The 26556-nt window shown below is 36.2% G+C and overlaps 1 protein-coding gene and 1 long non-coding RNA gene across 2 annotated transcripts in view; one reads left to right on the top strand and one right to left on the bottom strand.

The window, feature by feature from the left end:
• The window catches only part of LOC118967650 (uncharacterized), a 32912-nt gene extending 29681 nt beyond the window's left edge, over positions 1–3231 (top strand). Inside the window, exon 3 of the long non-coding RNA XR_012132945.1 lies at positions 3117–3231. This is a non-coding gene — a long non-coding RNA (uncharacterized lncRNA). The remainder of the gene's footprint in view (positions 1–3116) is intronic.
• The window catches only part of LOC108388320 (girdin-like), a 101018-nt gene that overhangs the window by 8290 nt on the left and 66172 nt on the right, over positions 1–26556 (bottom strand). Inside the window, 5 exon segments of the mRNA XM_073240088.1 lie at positions 3078–3262; positions 6104–6248; positions 6837–6983; positions 10658–10816; positions 12755–12836. Coding sequence (XP_073096189.1) covers positions 3078–3262; positions 6104–6248; positions 6837–6983; positions 10658–10816; positions 12755–12836 — 718 coding nt within the window.

The following is a 26556-nucleotide window of genomic DNA, read 5'->3' as shown; positions in this document are numbered from 1 at the left end:
ATGAAATGGTTCTCAAAATTCAGTGTGTTAAACAATCACTTAAGAACTTACAGAAGTACAGATTCATGGTTGGCTATAGAATTTTTGTTCTGTAGCTCTATGGAAATCTGTATTTTTATAGGTGGCCTGAGGACTATACCTATATAATATAAACAAATCATCTTACTTCTAAAAAATAAATAGAAATTTAAAAATAGGAAGTCATTCAATCTATCCAGTTTCTTCAAGCATAAAATGAGAATGACCAATCAACACTTGAAAGCAAATGTGAAAGTACCCAGAAATGTTGCTGCCACCACTTCTCCCTTCTCAGTGAGGGTAGAGTACAGGGGTGTTTCCCTCCGCCTCTACTCAGGGACTTCAGAATCTGTAGCCCTCTTCCACAGATACTTTAAAGCACAGGTATGGCAAAATTTTATACCAGAAGATTATTAAGCATAATGGCAATTTAAAAAATTTTAAGCTTTCCCTTCAACTTTCCTAAAATATGAGAGAAAATTATGTAAAACCATAGTTACTTGAAAATCTAAAAAATTCTAAAACATTTCCCTTTAATGTTCTATGACATTTTGTTTGCATACATTTTAAAATAACTTCAATAAATGTTAAATAAATGAAATTTATTTAAATAGTTAAGAATTCTAAGAATTTTGATCATTTTATGTAAAGGAAGTTTAATTTTTCTACTTTAATCTTAACAAAAATGGAAGATAATCTCACATGGAAAAAAGTCTTCCCATATTATCTCAAAAGCATCAACTTGCAAATCTTATCCAGGAACTCAAGTCAACATTAATTTCCATGTTCAGGAAGGTTTTAGCTATTAATAACTAATGGTTCTACCTTTACAGATTGAAATATATGGATAACAGGTATTCAATTACACTCGTTTTACATCAGTGAAATTCAAGTGAAACATTCAGTTTATAAGACATCTTTCATGCAATGACTTTATCAGAAATTGCTAGAATCACTAAGAATTTACAAATTAGACTGCAAAGCTAATTTCAAAATCAAATTATAATTTCCAGATCCAACTATAATGACAACCAAAATAAAACTTCCAAATACTAAATGGCTACTCCTACACTTTAACACTATATTGGTTGTCAAATGCTTATTAATTGGTTAATGGATTAAAGATATAAAAAATGCTTTAAATGAGTAAAAATTTTTTAAGAAAATCAAGGAGTCTTTTCACATTACCTAAGGCAGTAGTCCTCAAAGCATGGTTCCAAAACAACAAGATGAGCATCGCCTAAGAATTTCCTATTAATAAGAACTCTCAGCCCTTACCCCAGACCTACCAAATCAGAAACTCTGGGCAGGGGGCTCAGCAATCTGTTTGAACAAGTCTTTACAATGATTCTGATGAATCTACAGTTCGAAACCACTATTGTAAGGGTGGGGAGATTTCCATAACCAAGTCTAGAAACCCAGAATCTATCAAAGGGAAAACTAGACATGGTTGACTACATATAGAAATAAAAACTAATTCATAAAGACATATGTGTAAGAGTATTTATTGCAATACTGTTCCCAGTGACCAAGAACTGGAAACAAAAGCGAGAGCATATATGGGGGAAAAAACGTGATGACAGGTGTTCCTGATAAAAGCATCACATGTGTTCCTATGACATGATTCTATTTATATAAAATGTGTGTGTATGAGTGTATGCAGAAAGATATGCAAAAATAAGTTACTTGGATCTATCACACAATTGGCATACTTCTGATTCAACCAAGCCTAATTAAAATTCAGGTTTTGTAATGCCTAAATTGTGGTCTCTAAACCATTTACCACTGAAAGGGACAAGGGCTTTCTGGAGAAATGACTGTTTACAGGTCTCAGGCCAGAAATATTTAAGAGGAGCCTAGAACATTTTGTCATGGCAGAAAGCAAGGTAGCTTACAAGGAGTGCTAAGGTCATGTCCTAAGGATTAAGGAATCATTTTAAAGAGTTATGACAGTAACAAATGTAAATGCAGTGGACTGAAACCCTTCAAATATTTTAAATCCATGAGTTCATAATGACAGTAAAACAAAAAAAACCCTCATTATCTCAGGATATGAGAGAACCAATTCCTTACTTGGAAACTTGTAAATAAAGGGAAAAACTCAAACATTCATCCTGCTTTTTCCATAGAGCTATTCCTCAGAGTAACCAACGACTGATTTTTGTTTAAATCAATAATTTTTAAGAGAAAGTTTTTCTTTATAGAAATAATCTAGCTACCAAATTAAGAACAATATCAAAATTTTGCAACTTTGATTAAGGGATCCCAGCATATGATTTCCATGACAACTAACATCACAAAAAGAGAGAGAGAGAGACAACCAATCAATATGCCTCTTGATTGAAATATACTCCTTATGAATATTCTTACTAAAAACTCAGTTTGAACCTGATTATGCCTACAGATAAAACAAGAAACACAGGAGACAAAAGAACTTGCTAAGTGACACAAAAAGGATGCAAGGAGCAAAATCTAGATTGTGGGGTATAGTTAGACAAAAATCCTGGTTTCTTCAAGAGGAAACTTGCTAGGAAAAAAGAATAAATCTATACACTAAAAAAAGACTTAAGAGTCTATTATTTTGTAACATATTAAAACCAGAGTCTTTTTTGATTGAACATATTCATCTTACTTGGATTTAGATTTCAACAAAATGTTAAAAAAATCATAACAGATTTGGAGAAACTGAAATACTGACCAAAACACATTAATTTTTTAAGTGTGATGTCACTGTTCTTGTTTTCTGAAAAAATTCCTTACTTTTTAGCAATATATACTAAGATATTTATTGGTGAAATTATACAAAGTCTAGGACTTATTTCAACATCATCTAGTGGTTGTAGGGAGAGTAGACAGGGTAGAAGTAAGAAATAATTGTTGAAACTGAATAATAAATATAGGAGTTCATTACTTCACATTTATGTGTCTGAAAATTTTCATAGTAAGGTAAAAAAATGAGAGTACATTAAAAACTGGAAAATAAGTACTCTATGACAGTGCTATTAATTGATACTTTTACATATATTTTTTTGACACATGAAAAATTAATTTGTATTTACCTTTTTATTTAGTCTTTGATTTTCTTTCTCAACTTTCAGGATTTTGGAAGTGTTACCTTCTGCAGAATCCATACTACTCCGAAGTTCTTCTACAGTTTTTGTCAAACTCTGGTTTTCCATTTCTAATTTCAATAAACTACTTGATGTCAATTCATTCACCTCACGGCCCAAAGATTTTTGTGGTGCTAAAATATTGAAAAATATATATTTGGTAAATCTGTGTTTACTCTTTACTAACTTGTTGAGTCTAAATGTACTATATCACCTGGTCCTGAACTTTATAAAATTTTCTACAGTGATACAAGATATACACAATAAAAAAATAACATATTAAAGACAGGTAAATCTTGAATTTTTATTGCATCCACAGACATTCTAGTGGGGGAAAAATGTACAAAATTTACACTGAAGAGACTAGATTTTCAGCTCTCATTCCATGAGAAATCAATTACTTGACAATGTCCCAGCCACTTTAAGTTCAATGAGTCTTAGGTTACTTGTGCAAAATATAGTTATTGCCCTGTGCGCTCTCTCTTGGAGTCATTGTTTGATTCAGGTAAGAAGTATAAAACATCCTATCCCCACACCTTCAAAAATTAAAGGACAGTTTGGGTTAAAATATCCTAATCTGATTCTGAAAAAGGAAAGACAGCATACACTGGTCACCTTGAAAAAGTCTTTCTCTAAATGAAGAATCCCTAGTAAACCTAAGTGTAAAGAGCAATATGCACTTCACTTTGCCAAAGAAAAAAAATCTAAACAGATTTGAGCATTACATTTTTTAAATTAAGAAAACTCAGTTTCTAGTTCTGTAAACGATACTCTTCGGTAAGCTAAAATAGTTATTTTTAAGTAACCCTGCAGCAGACTCATTTAATCTGTTAATTAATCAAAAATATTTACTTTGATGACATAAAAATATTAGGTTTTACAAATAAAATATGACACCTGTAATTTATTTTAAAATCCTAGATTTCAGGAAAGGCAACAGAAGTATAGGAGGGCATTTCTAGGTCTGTCTACTTTTGTGTATATTGAAATTCTCCATCATAAAAAGTAAAGAAATATGAACACAAAATAATATCCCCATAGGCAAACATTCTTTCCAAATTAGGTATGATAGACTATCCCTTAGATTTTAAGCAAAGAAAGCCTTGGTTCTTCTATCTAGCTTTTATTCTAGCCTGCATATTATTAATCTTTTAAAAGTTGATGTACTAGGGAATCACTCACTTTTAAAATTCCATTAGTTGTCCAAGTCTTCTTTAGTAAAACTTGTCTACAAGATTTGTAGTCATGCATTTCAATTAAACAAGATTAAGCTATTAATACAATATACCTTAGTAATACTTTTAATACAGTAACTGTGCTTGAAAGAAGTTTCAGGTCAGACACTAAAGAATTAAAAGAATGCTTACAACACATTTTGAACAACATGGGGATCTGCCCATGTTATAATCCTAGGTTATAGGATTTCCTAGGTTATAGGAAAAAGAACCTGAATTGTATACACACTGATCTGATATTGTCTAAAGTATCTGTGGACGTGTAAAAAAATTCTGGAAGCAAATTTTGTGAAATGTAAAAGTGACTTAAGAAAGTATTAGTTTCTTGAATTTCTCACTTTATATTTTTCTGCATTTTATATTTTTTCCAAATTTTCTATAAGGAAAGTCCCTTGTATAACTTAAAAATCCAAACTACAACCCATTAGAATGCATTTGCAGGTCTATAACCCCAAGTAAGGATGATGACGATGATATAATGATAATAATAATTATAAACATTCAAATGCTTACTATTTACAAGCACTATTTTAGGGGCTTCATAAGTATTAATAAATTCAATCTTCACAACAGCCCTACAAGGTATTTACTGTTATTGTTCTCACTTAACAGATGAGAAAACTGTAATTTTAACTACTTTGGTATAGAAAACATTTAAGTCTGAATTGCTTTCCTTGTAACAATTCATAAAGAATACAATAAAAAATGTTTCACAGGTATTTTAAGAAACACATCTCAGCAAGTTCACTGACTGAATATCATCACTTACGACAAAAGGAATTCCTAGAATTTGGAATTGGGTTCTCAAGTATAAAATTAGGAAAAGCCTAATGGTAATAAATATGACAAATCATCTGTGAAAGTAATTACTCTGTTAGCACCAGACTATAAGCTTTCTCAGACCTTATATCTATGTCACCACTGTATCTTCAGCCTGCTATAATATTTTACACATGGTAGATGCTTATTAAATATCTGCAAAAGGAAGGAAAGCAGGTGAAATAATCTAATATTGATTAACTGAGGAATTATGGAACCAGTCTAATTCAAATAAATGTGACCTAGATGTAATTTCAATAAACATAGCAGTACTAGCATTCTCAAAGCTAAATAAATATATGTATATGCTCAGCTTTAAAGTAAGAGGACAAGTCAATATGGAGCCTATGAAAAAGAGTCAAAAGTTAAAAATTTATCTAAGGGTCTTTATCATCTCCAGGGTATAACTGGGCTGGACTGGTTGGTAGGTATAATCCTAAATTGCTGATTATATATATTGATGAAAATAGCCATTAAGATCCTTAACTTGCTTTTAGAAATCTGGCTACATATTCTCCTAAGAATCTTTTCTCTGCATTTTGACTTTATACTTAGGTTTGCCTCTAGTCAAAGAACAGGTTGACCAGCTAAGTATGACTTTTTTGTACTATTTAGTAGATGGCTATATTTTTCAAAATAAATTAATTAACTGGTATTCCAGCTTCCTGTGATATTAACATGAAATAATGCCTAAACAACTGATCAAATCTGTCACTGCACTTACAAAGTTGAGTTGTAAGACATGTAAAGATAAGGACCAGATCCAGGAATGTGGTAATTAAAATTACTCTAGAAATCATATCTTAGAGAGACATCTCCAGGCAGGGAATATAAAACTGCAATAAAATATCCAGAAATATAAGCATAAATATGACTTCATTTACTCACTCATCATTTTAATTAAAATGATATAGGGAATACCTTCAGAAAGTTCATTAGTTCTGTATATTTGTTCCAGCTGCCAGCCAAGATGTAATGATTCATCCATACTCTGTTTCTGTGCCATTTCAAAAGTCATATTTTCTTCCATTAACTCTTCTATCTTTTTTCTATCCATATCACGTTCCTTTTTCATTGGCAGGGAGGAGACAGAGAAAAGAAGCTAAGAAACTGTACAATTTCAAGCTAATATTTTATTATTACTCTTATTTATCAGAAACTGAACAATATGAGGATAAATTTTGAGTTCCTTAAAATTTTTCACAGTTTGAAGGTAATAGTCAGTTACAATCATTACTACTGGTCATTACACTGAGCAGGTGTCTGACATCCTTAAAAAGTAATCTCTGGGCCACTGAAAATTTCTTCATATGAATATACCATTTTGGTAGTATAATAAATAATTTCCTACCCAATGCTAAATTTTAGCAAATAGTTTTATTTCTGTATTTTTAAAGGCATGTTTACACAATAGCTTATTAGGGTTTTTGGAAAAGTAAAAGATAAAATTAATAAATAATAATTTTGAACAAGAGCATAAAATTCTACCACTCCTGTATTTATATAAAATTTATATGTAATTTATTTATATATAATTTATTTAGCAAGTTCTCTGTTAAGGCCTCAAGGGCACTAGCCATCTTTGTCATTACAACGAAATTAGAAGAAGCTTGTATTTTTTTTCTTAGAGGCCATGTTACCTTAAAACACTTACCATTTCCATATCATGCAGTTTACCTTTTAGTTGTAAATTCTCTTTTTCTAATTCATGCAATTTATCAGAACGAGCTCGTGTGCGTTCTAATTGGTCCTCCAACATGGTTTTTGTTTCAAATAAAACTTGATTGTCTTCTTTTAATTCCTAAAAGCATTTCAAATAGGCTTTATTTACAACAAATAGGTTAACATCTGTTAAATTTTCTAACTCAGACACATAAAAATTCTTTATTGTAAAATAAGACATTAAGCTGTCTTCACCAACAATTCTGTGCAAGAGTAAAGCGCTGAGGAATATAAATACAGCTGCTGTTTTCTTGGTTTCATATTTCCCCCCAGAATTTAAGCTATTATGCAAACAAAATCTGAGTACATACATTAGAATGAGTAATAGTATTATAATTTCACATGAAATTATCAGGATACATTTAAACTCCTTAATCACTAGGATAAGGAACTACGTATAAGTAGTCTTTCAAATATTTAAGACACAATATCAATAGAACCAGGGCTTTATTTATTTACTGAAATAGATTTAAAGACTTCTCTCTACTTAAACTATACCTTGAAAGTATATGGTTTTGGGTTTTTGAGTAAAATATAAGACTCACATAATGTCTGCAGTATATAAACTAAAGTCAAGATAAACCATATTAAAATGGTGGCATTTATAGATCATAAAGTATCTAAAGATTCCTTAGCAGTGCTGTGCATACATGCATTTCAATAACTACTGAAGAATTAATATGCACCCTATTTCTGAAGTCCACTAGATCTACTTACTGGTAAAATGTCAGGCTAAAATGTCCTAACTACTGAAAAAAATTTTTTTATTGAAGTTAGTTGATTATAATATTATATTAACTTCGGTGTATGATGACAATTTGACAATAATATATGTTATGAAATGCTCACCACAGTAAGTGTGATTACTGTCACCAGAGAAAGCTGTTATAGTATTACTGACTACATTCCCTATGCTGTTCTTTTCATGTCCATGACATATTATTTTAAAATTGGAAAGTTTGTACCTCTGTATCTCCTTCACCTATTTCGTCCATTCTCCCCCACCTCCATCATCTATGGCCCCACCAGTTTGCTCTCCTTTGTTTATAGTCTATTTGTTTTGTTTTGTTAGATTCCACATGCAAGTGCAATCATACGGCATTTGTCTTTCTCTGGCTTATTTCACTTAGCATATCCCATAGGCCCATCCATGCTGTTGTGAAAGGCAAGATTTCATTCTTTTTTAAGACTGAGTTATACTCCAGTGTGTATACATACCACTTCTTCTTTATCTATTCATGTATAAATAGACATTTAGGTTGCTTCCATATCTTGGTTACTGTAAATAATACTAGAGTATACATTGGGGCACATATATGTTTTTAAATTAGTATTTTTGTTTTCTTTGGGTAAATACCCAAAAGTGGAATTACTTGGTTGTGTGGCATTTTTAATTTCTTAAGGAACCTCCATTCTGTTTTCCATAGTGGCTGCACCATTTTACATTTCTACCAACAGTGCACGGTGACAGTTCCCTTTTCTCCACATCCTCACCAACCCTTATCTTTCTGACACTAGCCACTCTGCCTAGCATGAGGTGATATCTCATTGTGGTTCTGAACTGCATTTCCCTGATGATTAGTGTTGTTGGCCATCTGCATGTCTTCTTTGGAAAAATGTCTATTCAGTTTCTCTGCCTACTCCTTAATTGGACTATTTGTGTTTTGGGTATTGAGTTGTATAAGTTCTTTATATCTTTTGGATATTAACCCCTTATTGGAAATATAATTTGAAAATACATTCTCCCATTCAATAGACTATCTTTTCATTTCATTGAGTTTCCTTTGCTGTACAGAGGGTTTTTAGGCCAGTGTCCAAGAGTTTACTGCCTATGTTTTCTTTTAGAAGTTTTATGATTTTAGGTCTTACATTTAGGCTTTTAATTCATTTTGAGTTTACTTTTGTATACAGGGTAAGAAAGTAGTCCAATTTCATTCTTGTGCATGTAGCTGTCCAGTATTCCTAACACCCTTCATTAAAAAGACTCTTTTCCCCATTGTATATTCTTGACTCCTTTGTCAATATATATAAATTAACATAGAAGCATGGGTTTATTTCTGGGTTCTCTATTCTGTTCCATTAATCTGTGTGTCTATTTTTGTGCTTATACCATACTATTTTAAATACTATATCTTTGTACTATAATTTGAAATCAGGGAGCATGATAACTCCTGCTTTATTTTTCTTTTTTCAAGAATGCTTTGGCCATTCAGGGTCTTTTGTGGTTCCACACAAAGTGTAGGATTATTTATTCTAGTTCAGCAAAAATATGCCATTGTTACTTTGATAGGGATTGTACTCAATCTGTAGATTGCTTTGGGTAGTATGGTAGTAAAAATATTCATTTTTCCAATCCATAAGCATGGTCTATCTGTTCAATTATTTGTCATCATCAATTTTTTTCATCAATGTCTTACAGTTTTCAGAGAACTTTCATTTCCTTGGCTAAATTTATTCCTGGATATTTAATTCTTTTTGATATAACTGTAAATGGGTTTTCTTCATTTCTCTTTCTGCTAGTTCATTATTAGTATATAGAAATGCAATAGATTTCATTATTAGTATATAGAAATTCTAATCGTTTCTTGGTAGAGTCTTTTGGGTTTCTATATGAACTATCATATCATCTGCAAATAGTGATAATTTAACCTCTTCATTACTAATTTGGATGCCTTTTGTTTTTTCATTTTCTTGTCTGATTGCTGTGGCTAGGACTTCCAATACCATGAAAAAAGTGGTGAGAGTGGGCATCCTTGCCTCATTCCTGATCGTTGAAGGAAAGATTTTTTCAGCTTTTCACTATTTTGATGCTAGCTGTATGTCATATATGGCCTTTATTATGTTGAGGTACATTCCCTCTCTACCCAATTTGTTGAGAGTTTTTATAATGAATGAATGAATTTTGTCAAATATATTTTCTGCATCTATTGACAGATTTTATCCTTCTTTATGTTAATGTGGTGTATCACACTGACTGATGATAATGAACCATCCTTGCATCTCTAGAATAAACCACAGTTGTTCATGATGAATGATTTTTTATTTTTTAATTCAGCATGCTTATATTTTGTCATGGACTTCTGAATCTATGTCACCAGGAATGAATTAGTTTCTAACTACTTCCACTTATAGTATTTTCACTTCTTGAATTTGCATACAGCTTCCTTATTCCCATAATGAAAGTGAACCAATTCTCCCATTTACAATGAAGAAACTAAAAAAAGAAAAAAGAATGCAGAAGCAAGCACTGTCAAATTCTAGCTGTCAAACTCAACTTCACATAACACTGAAGCACAACCATTAAGTAAGAAAAATATTCAGAGGGGAGGGAGAGAAAGGGAAGGAGCGTGAGCATGTGTTGAGAGAGCCTTCACTGATCCCACTTTAGTACTCTGCATTGAGCAGCAAAGAGAGACACGTTTTACTTTCACTTCTAGGAACATGTTTGAATTAGTAGAGATACACACTTTATTTTGACTATGAGAGGACTCAAGTCTTCCCTACCTATAATGCAAAATAAAGGAATGAAAGAAGAACCCCAAAGAATTCAATGAAATTAGTTATGTCCCCAAACCCTTTTTACAAGTCTAAGTGATATGCTCACCTATCATAAAATAAACACCTGGAAGTATTTACAGTTTGTCAACATTTCAAGAGTTCCTTACATTTATTAAGTGCATTTGAAATGCACTTTGAAAAATCGCAACAATTTCAAAGAAAAAAATTGTGAGTGGCTTAAATTATGCAACATACCTCAGCTCTTGCCTTATAAAATTCAGTATCATGCAGCCTTTCTTTATATCTACTGACTTCACTTTCCAGCTGATCGAGTCTGACTGCCTTCTCCTGAAGTGCATCTAATTCATCTCGGTACATTCTTGCAGAACGAGCATCCGAAAGCAAGTTCATGTTCTAAATATAAATAAGTTTTAATATCTTAATATTGTTTTCTATTTTCAAATTGATAACCTTTAGTTGTACCACTTGATGAATTTACTAAATAATAAAAAAAATTGTATACTTTAAAAGTGTGAATTTTATGGTATGTAAATTATATATCTCAAGTTTTTTTTTTAAATGAACAGATAAAAGTTTTTTTAAAACCAAGAAAAAAAAGTATTTTAAAATATTTTTTTTACATATAAATATACAAACTTATGCTTACATTCAATTTTTCTGTAGTATTCTGTATTAGGAATATAAAAAATATTCAGGATATTTTAAAATAAGTGAACCTCTACTTAACATAAATTTTAATGTAATGTTATATATAGGAATATAAAAAGTATTCAAGATATTTTTAAATAAGTGTACTTCTACTTAACATAATCATTTATAATTAACTTAAGGTGAAAAAGTTAACTTTAAAATACTGGATAATAACACAGAAGAGGCAAACTGTATTACTAAAATTCATCATTACTTACTTTGGAAAAATAATGTTTCTATCCAGGTAATGTAACAAAATTCTGCTGAGTTTTTTTTTAAATACTTCCAAGGGAATGCTTAGTTGCATATCTTAATGTCATTTCAGGCAAATTAAAATTCAACCTTTTATAAGTCCTCATAATACTTTAGAACAGCAGCTACCACACTGTGATCCAGGGACATCTGTGGGTCCCTGAAACCCTTTCAGGGAGTTCATGAGCTGAAAACCATTTTAAAATAATGCTAAAACATTATTTACCCTTTTGCTCTCATTCTCTCACAAGAGTGCAGTGGAGCTTTCCAGAGACTACAAAGGCATGTGAAATCTCAAGAGACTGAATGCAGAAAACAGATATGAGAATCTGGTAGTCTTCAATTAAGCCAGGCATTAAAGAATTTGCAAAAATGTAAAAGTACGAGTCTTCTTAATTTGGGGGGTGTCATGGGAGGGAAAAATGGTTATTTGGTTAACATAATGTTTAGCACAGAAAGGGTTGTATATTCTTTTTAAATGAATTTTTATTTTCAAGTATAGTAAATACCAGTAGATACAATCCACATTAAACATCCTTATCAATTTTCAAGAGTGGAAAAGAGTCTTGAGATCAAAAAGATTGAGAATCACTGTTTTAGACAGAACACACATATAAAGAATTTTGCTGCCAAAAGTAGAAAGCAACCACAGCATATTTAGAAATAAATATCATGATTCCCAGTGTCATTCATCTAGCAAGGTTCCAGTTTATGATCCTGCAAGTAGAATATCCCCTCAATTTAAAATGGCACGTTTGGGTAAGGAAAAGAAATAATTGTTCAGCTTACTAGAATCCTACCATTTATTGTTAAAGATGATCTCAAGCACTACCTCCAAATGGAAATGAAACCTTATAGTTATTAAAAGAAGTGAACTCTTAAACAATGTTGGTTCAAGATTAAAAAACACAAAGCTTTAGTAAACTAAAAATAATTTTTTAAAGTAAAAAATTTTTATCTTAGTAAGAAAAAAGTGAAAAAGCAAAAAACATTCTATCGTATATAAGTTAACATAAAGCACCATCAAAGAGCAGAGACCTAAGGAGACACATATAACCAGCACAGGTTACAGTACAGGTGTTTCAGTTTACAAGTCCACTGAAGTCAAATGCACATAAAAGAGAAACTTGGAACTGCCCTCGGCCTAAGAGGCTCCTCTGAATCTTAGTGAGGTTGGAGTAACACTGACGTAGAAAAAAGAAAAGTCCAAAGACCTTGATTTCTTATCTTGGCTCTAGCATTTGTGAAGATAGACACTGAAAAGTCATCAAATTTCTTTAAGCATCAGCAACCTCATAATTCATTAAAGTAAAAGTTATAAATTATAAGGAGAAAAATTAATTCCCAATTACTTAGCAGTCCTACACAATAAAAGTTTTAGGTACAAACCTCTTGTTGCAGCCTTTTTAATTCTATTTCCATTTGCTCAAGTTCTTCTTTGCAGTCCAATAACTCTTCAGTATTTTCATCCCTTAAATGCAAAAAATATTTATTTTATAATAAGCTTACTGCTTTTGAAAACTATGATCATCAACTGCATTAATACAAATGTATTATTATTACTAAATATCTAGTTGAACACAGCATTAGCTACAACCCCAACCAAGGGGAGAAAGAGAAAGAAATGGGCATTGGGAATTTGTGATCGGATGTCATTAATTAAACTACCCCTTAAAGTTTTCCAAAGGCTAATAACCTCAGGGATTAATGCCCTCCTAGTTCACAAGGTAGTTTCTCTCTCTTCACCCTTCCTGCCAACCTCCATTCTCACTTCCCTTCTCGCTCTCTTCCTCTCTGCGTAGTTAAAAACAAATAAGCTGGAAGAGTTTTCATGCAAGGCAATACTATCCGGGTCTGAGACTTACAAGGTTCTCCAAACTATTTTCAACATAGTCAATGGCCTAAAGGAAATCATACACTGCCACACAGATTCCTAAAATCTTTATATCTCTATTGGTTTCTCCCCTGTAGTCTATAAACATCTTCAAATTTCTACTATTTTTTTTCCTCTTTAAATTGCTTTACTTCTACCTCTCATTTTCTATCTCCCCTTCAAGGCCACGCTCGTAAATAAAGTCTTCACTCATTATCTCTACTTTTCCACCAACTGTTCTTTTTTTTTTTTATCATTTGATATTTTTAACTCAACAGGATATTGGAAAAACTTTCACAAAACAATACATACAAAAAAAAGCATAATACATAAATACCATCAATCCATTTCTATATGGTGCTGTTCTTCCGAGTGGTAAAGATACCTCAAGACAAATGCTGGGCATAGAAGCCACAGGGCATAAATATACAAAGAAGTAAAAAGCTAACCTTTTCAAACAATAAGGATTCTCTCTCACTTACCAACTTTACATTTCCCTGTATGGCCCTGGAAGATGACTGGTTAGCCAGAGACAGGTAAGATTCCTCAAGGGAGGAACAACCTAAGACAGGCACAGTCGCAGGGGAGCCATCAGGTGAGAAATTGGGGATCAACAGAGGTGAGGTTTAGAACCTCATCCCCCCCTCCCTGTTTTGAGAGAAATCTTCTGCATCCGTGGATGTTTTATTGCCCTTGTCTAGCTTGGATTAACACTTAGTCTACAGGCACACACCTGATCATCTACATTTGCTCTCTTACAACACTAAACTATGTTTTCTACCTTTATCTTGCATCTACCTACCACTTCAGCATTTTATTAAAAATCATAATAATACAGAGAGAAATGGGGTATCCACATATAAAAATGAAGTATAAAAATCAAACGAATATTCATATTTGAACTGATTGTTTATAGTTCATAATGCATGATCAAAATCAAAAGTTTCTGTGATGAATGCCCTTGTACTGTTCACCATGTAACTTATTCACTATGTAAGAATTTGTTCTCCATGTAAGAACTTGTTCATTATGGTTCAGAAGATTGGAGACTGACGAAAATTAGGCTTGGGGTGGATTAATGACTGTGCATTGAGCATTGACCCCCCTATACAGAATTTTATTGTTGTTAACAACCATTTGATCAATAAATATCAGAGATGCTCTCTCAAAAAACAAACAAAACAAAACAAAACAAAAACAAAAACAAAAAAGTACAGACTATTTAAGGGTTGTAATTAGGAAGGAAGAAGAAAGGCTATAGAAGTAGCAGGAAGAAGAAAACATGGGAAGATTATTTCTTTGACATATCTTCTTGTAGAGTAACTTCAGCATGTATAGGTTTTAAACTACTAATTAAATTGTGCACACACATTGACATAATAGGAGTACAGTGACATAACCAAAGCAGACCTATAATTACCAGCTATCTCCAGTGAAACTAAGAAAACCAGTTAAGGCACCATAGGCATTTGTGAAAACTTATCTATGATGTGGTTGGTATTGTCCAACTGAACTTGAACAGTCTGAGAGAAAACAGACAAAACAACTCATTCCTGGGGACTGTTCACATCCCATATGTTCTTTTAATAGTAGATAGTCTGTAGTTATAACATTTTGGAGCTCTACAATTTGCACTTCTCCTAATTCTTGGTTGAGTTCCCACAGTATAGATCCAGTCACATTTGTTGTTTTCCTGTATGCACAGGCCAGCTTAGATATCTCCTTCTTCATTCCCATGTCAAGTCCAGGAACCGGTGGGATGAGTGCATCTACAGCTGTAGCAGCGCGTGGATCTTTGTTGGGGTTTTTTGATGATCATCTTCTGGTATGAGTCTTTCAGAGAGTGCTGATGTTGGAAGTTCTTTTTCATATTGTATCTTAGTTCATTTTCTGGGTAGCCAAATTAGGCTTTGATCCTCTGTATAAACACAAACAGACCCTTTGCCTACACTTTTATATGCCCTTTATACCATTGTGTAGAACTCATTGGAGGTCACCACACAGGAAATGCCTTTTTTTTTTAAAGAGAAAGGAATATTATCAGAAAAATGTACCTCCATAGCCAATCATCTGACACCCTTTAAGTGGTCAAAATTAAGGATATTTAAAGCATGCATTAATCGTTGATTTACAGTTAGTTTTATCCTATTAGGGAGTAATCCCCCTTTCTTTTCTTTCTTTCTTTTTTTTGTTATCATTAATCTACACTTACATGACGAATATTATGTTTACTAAGCTCTCCCCTATACCAAGTCCCCCCTGTAAACCCCTTCACAGTCACTGTCCATCAGCATACCAAAATGTTGTAGAATCACTACTTGTCTTCTCTGTGCTGTACAGCCCTCCCCTTTCTCCCATCCCCCCATGCATGCTAATCGTGATACACCCCTTCTTCTTCCCCTTAATTCCCTTCTCCCTCCCTTCCAACCCATCCTCCCCAGTCCCTTTCCCTTTGGTACCTGTTAGTCCATTCTTGGGTTCTGTGATTCTGCTGCTGTTTTGTTCCTTCAGTTTTTCCTTTGTTCTTATACTTCACAGATGAGTGAAATCATTTGGTATTTCTCTTTCTCCACTTGGCTAATTTCACTGAGCATAATACCCTCCAGCTCAATCCATGCTGCTGCAAATGGTAGGATTTGCCCTCTTCTTATGGCTGAGTAGTATTCCATTGTGTATATGTACCACATCTTCTTTATCCATTCATCTACCGATGGACATTTAGGTTGCTTCCAATTCTTGGCTATTGTAAATAGTGCTGCGATAAATATAGGGGTGCATCTGTCTTTCTCAAACTTGATTGCTGCATTCTTAGGGTAAATTCCTAGGAGTGGAATTCCTGGGTCAAATGGTAAGTCTGTTTTGAGCATTTTGATGTACCTCCATACTGCTTTCCACAATGGTTGAACTAATTTACATTCCCACCAGCAGTGTAGGAGGGTTCCCCTTTCTCCACAGCCTCGCCAACATTTGTTGTTGTTTGTCTTTTGGATGGCAGCCATCCTTACTGGTGTGAGGTGATACCTCATTGTAGTTTTAATTTGCATTTCTCTGATAATTAGCGAGGTGGAGCATCTTTTCATGTGTCTGTTGGCCATCAGTATTTCTTTTTTGGAGAACTGTCTGTTCAGTTCCTGTGCCCATTTTTTAATTGGGTTATTTGCCTTTTGTTTGTTGAGGCGTGTGAGCTCTTTATATATTCTGGACGTCAAGCCTTTATCAGATCTGTCATTTTCGAATATATTCTCCCATACTGTAGGGTTCCTTTTTGTTCTATTGATGGTGTCTTTTGCTGTACAGAAGCTTTTCAGCTTAATATAGTCCCACTTGTTCATTTTTGCTGTTGTTTTCCTTGCCCGGGAAGATATGTTCAAGAAGAGGTCACTCATGTTTATGTCTAAGAGGTTTTTGAATATGTTTTTTCCCCACGAGTTTAATGGTTTCATGACTTACATTCAGGTCTTTGATCCATTTTGAGTTTACCTTTGTATATGGGGTTAGACAATGGTCCAGTTTCATTCTCCTACATGTAGCTGTCCAGTTTTGCCAGCACCATCTGTTGAAGAGACTGTCATTTTGCCATTGTATGTCCATGGCTCCTTTATCAAATATTAATTGACCATATATGTTTGGGTTAATTTCTGGAGTCTCTAATCTGTTTCAATGGTCTGTGGCTCTGTTCTTGTGCCAGTACCAAATTGTCTTGATTACTATGGCTTTGTAGTAGAGCTTGAAGTTGGGGAGTGAGATCCCCCCTACTTTATTCTTCTTTCTCAGGATTGCTTTGGCTATTTGGGGTCTTTGGTGTTTCCATATGAATTTTTGAATTATTTGTTCCAGTTCATTGAAGAATGTTGCTGGTAGTTTCATAGGGATTGCATCAAATCTGTATATTGCTTTGGGCAGGATGGCCATTTTGACGATATTAATTCTTCGTAGCCACGAGCATGGATGGGATCAGTTTCCATCTGTTAGTGTCCCCTTTAATTTCTTTTAAGAGTGACTTGTAGTTTTCAGAGTATAAGTCTTTCACTTTTTTGGTTAGGTTTGTTCCTAGGTATTTTATTTTTTTGATGCAATTGTGAATGGAGTTGTTTTCCTGATTTCTCTTTCTGTTGGTTCATTGTTAGTGTATAGGAAAGCCACAGATTTGTATGTTAATTTTGTATCCTGCAACTTTGCTGTATTCCGATATCAGTTCTAGTAGTTTTGGGGTGGAGTCTTTAGGGTTTTTTATGTACAGTATCATGTCATCTGCAAATAGTGACAGTTTAACTTCTTCTTTACCAATCTGGATTTCTTGTATTTTTTGGTTTTGTCTGATTGCTGTGGCTAGGACCTCCAGTACTATGTTAAATAACAGTGGGGAGAGTGGGCATCCCTGTCTAGTTCCCGATCTCAGAGGAAAAGCTTCAGCTTCTTGCTGTTCAATATAATGTTGGCTGTGGGTTTATCATAAATGGCCTTTATTATGTTGAGGTACTTGCCCTCTATTGCCATTTTGCTGAGAGTTTTTATCATGAATGGATGTTGAACTTTGTCAAATGCTTTTTCAGCAGCTATGGAGATGATCATGTGGTTTTTGTCTTTCTTTTTGTTGATGTGGTGGATGATGTTGATGGACTTTCGAATGTTGTACCATCCTTGCATCCCTGGGATGAATCCCACTTGGTCATGGTGTACGATCCTTTTGATGCATTTTTGAATGAGGATTGCTAATATTTTGTTGAGTATTGTTGCATCTATGTTCATCAGGGATATTGGTCTGTAGTTTTCTTTTTTGGTGGGGTCCTTGCCTGGTTTTGGTATTAGGGTGATGTTAGCTTCATACAATGAGTGTGGGAGTATTCCCTCCTCTTCTATTTTTTGGAAAACTTAAGGAGAATGGGTATTATGTCTTCCCTGTATGTGTGATAAAATTCCGAGGTGAATCCATCTGGCCTGGGGGTTTTGTTCTTGGGTAGTTTTTTGATTAGCACTTCAATTTCGTTGCTGGTAATTGGTCTGTTTAGATTTTCTGTTTCTTTCTGGGTCAGTCTTGGACGGTTGTATTTTTCTAGGAAGTTGTCCATTTCTCCTAGGTTTCCCAGCTTGTTAGCATATAGGTTTTCATAGTACTCTCTAATAATTCTTTGTATTTCTGTGGGGTCCGTCGTGATTTTTCCTTTCTCGTTTCTGATACTGTTGATTTTTGTTGACTCTCTTTTCCTCTTAATAAGTCTGGCTAGAGGCTTATCTATTTTGTTTATTTTCTTGAAGAACCAGCTCTTGGTTTCATTGATTTTTGCTATTGGTTTATTCTTCTCAATTTTATTTATTTCTTGTCTGATCTTTATTATGTCCCTCCTTCTGCTGACCTTAGGCCTCATTTGTTCTTCTTTTTCCAGTTGCGATAATTGTGACATTAGACCATTCATTTGGGATTGTTCTTCCTTTTTTAAATATGCCTGGATTGCTATATACTTTCCTCTTAAGACTGCTTTTGCTGTGTCCCACAGTAGTTGGGGCTTTGTGTTGTTGTTGTCATTTGTTTCCATATATTGCTGGAACTCCATTTTGATTTGGTCATTGATCCATTGATTATTTAGGAGCGTGTTGTTAAGCCTCCATGTGTTTGTAAGCCTTTTTGCTTTCTTTGTACAGTTTTTTTCTAGTTTTATGCCTTTGTGGTCTGAAAAGTTGGTTGGTAGGATTTCAATCTTTTGGAATTTACTAAGGCTCTTTTTGTGGCCTAGTATGTGGTCTATTCTGGAGAATGTTCCATGTGCACTTGAGAGGAATGTATATCCTGTTGCTTTTGGATGTAGAGTTCTGTAGATGTCTATTAGGTCCATCTGTTCTAGTGTGTTGTTCAGTTCCTCTGTGTTCTTACTTATTTTCTGTCTGGTGGATCTGTCCTTTGGAGTGAGTGGTGTCAGTTGAAGTCTCCTGGAATGAATGCATTGCATTCTATTTCCTCCTTTAGTTCTGTTAGTATTTGTTTCAGGTATGTTGGTGCTCCTGTATTGGGGGCGTATATATTTATAATGGTTATATCCTCTTGTTGGACTGAGCCCTTTATCATTAGGTAATGTCCTTCTTTTCTTTTGTTACTTTCTTTATTTTGAAGTCTGCTTTGTCTGATACCAGAATTGCAACACCTGCTTTCTTCTCTCTGTTGTTTGCATGAAATATCTTTTTCCATCCCTTGACTTTTAATCTGTGCATGTCTTTGGGGTTGAGGTGAGTCTCTTGTAAGCAGCATAGAGATGGGTCTTGCTTTTTTATCCATTCTATTACTCTGTGTCTTTTGATTGGTGCATTCAGTCCATTTACATTTAGGGTGATTATTGAAAGGTATGTACTTATTGCCATTGCAGGCTTTAAGTTTGTCATTAACAAAGGTTCAGGGTTAGCTTCTTTACTATCTTACTGTCTAACTTAACTCACTTGTTGAGGTATTATAAACACGGTCTGATGATTCTTTATTTCTCTCCCTTATTCCTCCTCCTCCCTTCTTCATATGTTGGGTGTTTTGTTCTGTGCTCTTTTTAGGAGTTTTCCCATCTAGAGCAGTCCCTGTAGGATGCCCTGTAGAGGTGGTTTGTGGGAGGCAAATTCCCTCAACCTTTGCTTGTCTGGGAATTGTTTAATCCCTCCTTCATCTTTAAATGATATTTGTGCTGGATACAACAGTCTTGGTTCAAGGCCCTTCTGTTTCATTGCATTAAGTATATCATGCCATTCTCTTCTGGGCAGTAGGGTTTCTGTTGAGAAGTCTGATGATAGCCTGATGGGTTTTCCTTTGTAGGTAACCTTTTTTTTCTCTCTGGCTGCCTTTAGTACTTTGTCCTTGTCTTTGATCTTTGCCATTTTAATTATTATGTGTCTTGGTGTTGCCCTCTTTGGATCTCTCGTCATGGGAGTTCTGTGTACCTCTGTGGTCTGAGAGGCCATTTCTTCCCCTAGTTTGGGGACGTTTTTGGCAATTATTTCTTCAAAGAAACTTTCTATCCCTTTTTCTCTCTCTTCTTCTTCTGGTACCCCTATAATGCAGATATTGTTCCGTTTCAATTGGTCACTCAGCTCTCTTAGAATTCTTTCATTCCTGGAGATCCTTTTATCTCTCTCTGCATCAGCTTCTCTGCGTTCCTATTCTCTGTTTTCTAGTCCATTAATGGTCTCTTGCATCTTGTGCATTCTGGTTTGAAGTCCTTCCAGAGCTTGTTTTATTTCTGTATTCTCCTTCGTTAGTTCTTGCATATTTCTCTGCAAGTCCATCAGCATGGTTATGACTTTTGTTTTGAATTCTTTTTCAGGAAGACTGGTTAAATCTATCTCCCCAGGTTCCTTCTCAGGGGAAGATGTAGCAGATGCCAAAGCTGTCTGGGTTAGTCTTGTCTGGATCATATTTTTTTGCCTTTTCATGTTGACAGGTGCTATTGACTGTCGGCTGGGAGGGCCAAACTTTTCACTTGCTACTGGCCTTTCTTTACTGGGACAACTGCGACCCCTAGTGGCTTGTTTTGGGTAACTGCGTGTAGACTGGATCTTTGTGTTTTGCCTGGCCAATATGGAGGAAGCTACCTTTCTGAGGGTGTGGCCAGCCTTAGGCTGCTTCTCTGCTTTCGCAGCGCCTGGAGGGGTAATGGACTGGGGGGCTGTTTGGCTGTTTACCTCCATGAGAGGTCTCAGAGCTGTTGCCCAGAGGGTTAGTGCGCCCAGTTTTCCCTGGAATTTCCAGCCACTGGGCTGTGAACTGTGTTTTTTCCATCCAGCTGTTACGTCCCTGTCCCTTTAAGACTTTCAAAAAGCACTCGCTTTTGTTTGTCACAGGGGCATCAGCTTCGGAACCCGGTCAGAGGTGTTGCTGCCCTGTTTCCCTAGTTTCCAGCCCTCCACACATGCACTGTGTCTGCACTCTGGTGCGGGTGGCTGGGCTGGGTGTTTAGCAGTCCTAGGCTCCCTCTCCCTCCCGCTGGGAGCTGGGGGGGAGGTGTGCTCGGGTCCCGCTGGGCAGGGGCTTGTATCTTACCCCTTTCACCAGGCGCTGGGCTCTCGCACGTGTGGATGTAGTCTGGCTGTTGTCCTGTGTCTTCTGGTCTCTCTTTTAGGATTAGTTGTATTTGTTGTATTTTCAAAAATATATATGTTTTTGGGAGGAGATTCCCACTGTCCTACTCACGCCGCCATGTGGGCTCCACCCCACCAATACATTTTTTAAAACAATAATTTTTAATGGAAAAATATTCCCTTTGATAGAGAAACTATAATTTATTTAAGTGGATTCGATTTTTCACTGTAATGAATAATGGTCTGGTAAATAAAATTATACATAAAACTTACATATTTCAGATTTCTAAAAACACATTGCAGGTTTGAAAGTTTTTGATATATACTGTCAAAATGATCTTCAGAAAAGTCATTACCAATTTATAATACACCCAGCAGAGGATAAAAATGCCTATATGTGAAAAAATTTAACAACCAAAAAGTGCTGATATTGTTCTAAATTGCATTTATTTGAGTACAAAGAAAGAATCACTGTGCTTTCTTTTATGCCACTAAAACTTCTTCTGATAAAAAGCTATTATTTTAAGTCTTTTAACTGAAAAAAGCTATTACTTTTGTGATTTATAAGATATTTCTTACAAATATTTCTTTGTAGTTTGTTGAATGCTTTTTAAAAATTATGAAAATTTTTTATTGTGGCTATATATATATATATATATAAAACATAAAATTGTAATTTTAACCATATCAAATATATAATTCAGGGGTATTAATTATATTTACAATGTTGTTAAATTATCAACACTACTTGTTCCCAAAGCTTCATTACCCCAATTTTGAAACCATTAAGCAATAACTCCCCCATTCCTCGAACCCCTTACCTCTAAAGTACTTTTTGTTTCTCTAAATTTCCCTATTAAAGATAATTCATTTAAGTGGAATCATACAATATTTGTCCTTTCTATCTGTCTTATCTGACTTAGCAAATTGTTTTCAGAGCTCATTCATGTTGTAGCAGATAAGATAATTTCATCCTTTTTAGGCTGAATAATATTCTCTCATATGCTTATAGCACATTTTGTTAATGAATCCATCTGTACATGGACACTTGGCTTGCTTCCATCTTTTGGCTATCGGGAGGAACGCGGCAACGAACACAGGCATAACAAATACCTGTTCTGAGTCCCTGTTTTCAATTCTGAGGGAACACACCTAGGCACAGTATCTAGGTCATATGAAAGTTCTATGTTTAACTTTATGATGAATATTCAAATGTTTTAATTTTACTCATTTCTTTCTGGATGTTTATATATTTAATATTTGTTATAAAAATAGAGCAATCAGGAGGGGAGGCTGAATATGGAGGAGTAGGAAGGCAAGACAGACATCTACACACACACACACACACACACAGGAAGCAACTACAGCAAATCCAATTAAACCCCAAAATGAACTGAAGACTGCAGAACAGAACATCTACACCCGGGGGAGAAGAGAAGACCACACAGAAAAGGGTAAAGTGGCAGAGCACCAATGGAGTGGGACCCAAGCCCTTCACCCATCCCAGCCCACAGGCAGGAGGAAGAGGAACAGAGCAGGGAGGGGAGGGAACAGGTGCCCAGGAACTCTGCACACCTGGCCCTGGAGATCTGCTCTGGGGACACGAGTCCACACTGCACTGTGTTCAGCTGATTAGAGGGAGCAGACACCAGGGACAGCTGGAATACTCTGAGAGATGAGACACCAGCCACCTGTGGAGGACAGACATGCTCCATTTGTCCTGCTGAGGCCCAAAAGCAGAGGCAGCAGTTTGAAAAACCTGCCAGCAGTGGGAGGGGAGCCAGAGGAGCAAGGGCTGGATGGAGGTATCTCTGCAGGAGGAAGGGCAGGTGGACAACACCTCCCCAACACTCCCTTGGCCCAACAGCTTGGGCACACATGGGAGCCCTAGATACGCCATTCTCCTTGCTGGCCTCACTCTGAAGTGCCTTCCTGTACCCCACCAATGCAACAGCCCACTCAGCCTAGCAGCATTGGACCTTGCTGCCTGGCAGGCAGAGGGAGACTCTCCCAGCTTTCACAGCCCTGTTTCAGCCCAACTGGGGAGGTGCCTGCAGGAGCCAGATATGAGAGTATCTTCCTCCCCAAGGGTGGCCAAGCTGGGTAATTGTGCCCCACTGTTGCTAGAGGGCACCCACAGGACTCGCTGCTCTAGCAGCTGTGTGCCATGGCAGCATGACCAGCTGCCTCCACTGCTGATATGGGCTCCCACTGCACACCTCGCTCCCAGTGCACACCTGCGCACCCCCACTCACCCACCACGGGACTAACTGAATCAGCACACCTACACCCCTCCCAGCACTGCAGGACCCCACCACAGCTGCTGCATGCCCCACACCATCCAATCACACAGCTAAGCCACTGATGAGCACCCCTGCACTCCACAACCAGATGATTTGACAACGCCTGCACCCTGACATAGTACACCTACTCCTGAAACCACTTGACACACCCTGTTAAGGCAGCAGCCGCACCATTGCTGCAGGGCAGGCGGAGGGCAGCCCAGTCCACAACAATCCCAGCAGAAACCACTGGTCTGATCACATAGGCCTGGCTGAGGAAAACTGCTGGGCCTCAGCAGACTGAGATAAACCATGGCCAGAAGACATACAGAAAGGCAACCCCACCCATTGCCCACCAACAGCAGCTGGGGCTCCACAGGAAAGGACAAGCAGGCACTTGAAAGAGTCCTGAGCTTCTGGGCACCACAAGACACCTTCTTTATAAAGCCTTTACTCTCTACATCAGGAAGCATAGCAGATCCATCTAATAGAAAAGAAAAAACACAGAACCCTGACAAAATGAGGAGGCAGAGAACTATGTTCCAAACAAAACAACAGATTAAGACACCAGAAAGAGGGCTAAATGAAACGGAGATTACAAATCATCTTGATAAATATTTCAAAGTTAAAGTCACTATTTGCAGATGACATATTATAAATAGAAAACCCCAAAGAATCAATGAAAAAACTACTAGAACTAATAACTGGATTCAGCAAAGTTGCAGGATAGAAAATTAACAGACAGAAATCTGTTACACTCCTGTATACTAACAATGAGCCAGCAAAAAGAGAAATCAGGAAATCAATTCCACTTATAATTGCATTGAAAAGAATAAAATACCTAGGAATAAACCTTACCAAGGAAGTGAAAGACCTAGACTCTAAAACACTCATGAGAGAAATTAAAGACAAATAAGTGGAAATCTATCCCATGCTCATAGATAGGAAGAATGTAGTCGAAATGACCATCTTGCCTAAAGCAGTCTACAGATTCAATGCAATTCCTATCAAAATACCAACAGCACTTTACAGTGAACTAAAACTACTTCTAAAATACATATGGAACCACAAAAGACCCTGAAGAGCCAAAGCAATCCCGAGAAACAAGAACAAAGCTGGGGGGATTACGCTCCCTGACTTCAAGCTCTAATACAAAGCCACAGCAATGAAGACAATTTAGCACTGGCACAAGAACAGACCCATAGATCAATGGAACAGAATAGAGAGCCCAGATATAAACCCACACATATATGGTCAATTAATATACCATAAAGGAGCCATGAATATACAATGGGAAAAAGACAGCTACATACAAGAGAATGAAACTGGATTACTGCCAAACTCCATACACAAAAGTAAATTCAAAATGGATCAAAGACCTGAATATAAGGTATGAAACCATGAAACTCTTTGAAGAAAACATAGGCAAAAATCTCTTGACCATAAATATAAGCAATTTTTTCCTGGACACATCCCTTCATTCAAGGGAAACAAATTTGAAAACAAACAAGTGAGACTACATCAAACAAAAAAGCTTCTGTACAGCGAAGGACACCATCAGCAGAACAAAAAAGTGACCTACAGTATTGGAGAATATATCTGTAAATGATTTATATAATAAGGGGTTAACATCCAAAATACATAAAGAGCTCATAAACCTAAACACAAAAAAAACAAATAACCTGATTACAAAATGGGTAGAGGACCAAAACAGACATTTCTCCAAAGAAGAAATACAGATGGCAAACAGGCACATGAAAAGATGTTTTATATCACTAATCATCAGGGAAATGTAAATCAAAACCACAATGAGGTATCACTTCACACCAGCAGAAGGGCCACTATCCGAAAGACAAGAAATAAGTGTTGGTGAGGATGTGAAGAAATGGGACCCCTCCTACACTGTTGATGGGAATGTCAATTGGTGCAGCCACTGTGCAAAGCAGCATGGAGTGTCTTCAAAAAATTAGAAATAGAAACACCTATCAACAAAGTAATTCCACTTCTAGGAATTTACCCTAGGAATTTTGAATCATCAAAACCCTTGATCCAAAAAGATATATGCACCTGTTTATTGCTGCATTATTTACAATGGCCAAGATACGGAAGCAACCTAAGTATTCATCAATAAATGAATGGGTAAAGAATACATGGTACATATACACAATGGAATATTATTCAGCCATAAAAAGAAAAGTAATCTTCCCATTTGCAACAACATGGATGGAGCTATAGAGTATTATGCTCAGTGAAATAAACTGGATGGACAAAGACAAATACCATATGATTTCACTTATTTGTGGAATATAAATACAAAGCAAAACCCAATGAACAAAACAGCAGTAGTGTCATAGACACTGAGAAGGGACTGGTGTTTACTATGGGGGTGGCATTGGAGTGGGTGGGTGGGAAGTGTGAGGGGGATAAAGTGGCACAAAAATTCTCAATTAAAGGCGGAGCCAAGATGGCGGCTTGAGACTCCTCCCAAAAGAGAGCAGCGGAAATCTCCTCCCAAAACCACATATATTTGTGAAAATACACCAAAGACAACTCTTCCTAAAAGAGAGACCAGAAGACACAGGACAACATCCAGACCACATCCACACCTGCGAGAACCCAGCGCCTCGCGAAGGGGGTACGATACAAGCCACGGCCTGGTGGGACCCAAGCGCCCCACACCCCAGCTCCGGGTGGGAGGAGAGGAGTCGGAGCAGGGAGGGAGAGGGAGCCCAGGACTGCTAAATAGCCAGCCCTCGCCATCCGCACCAGAGCACAGACACAGTGCATGTGTGGGGTCCTGGATACTAGGGAAACAGGACAGTAAGACCTGTGAGCAAGTCCTCACAGCCAGCACCCTGGGGACAAAGAAAAGCGAGTGCTTTTTGGAAGTCTTAAAGGGACAGGGACCCCACCACGGGACAGAAACCTCCTGGGACACTTAGTTCAGCAGCAGGAAATCTGGGGAACTCCGGGCACTCTAAACCCCT

The sequence above is a fragment of the Manis javanica genome, chromosome 1, assembly GCF_040802235.1.
Source record: "Manis javanica isolate MJ-LG chromosome 1, MJ_LKY, whole genome shotgun sequence".
Lineage (NCBI taxonomy): Eukaryota > Metazoa > Chordata > Mammalia > Pholidota > Manidae > Manis > Manis javanica.
The sequence above is the reverse complement of the archived record's forward strand: the minus strand, read 5'-3'. Positions and strand labels throughout refer to the sequence as shown.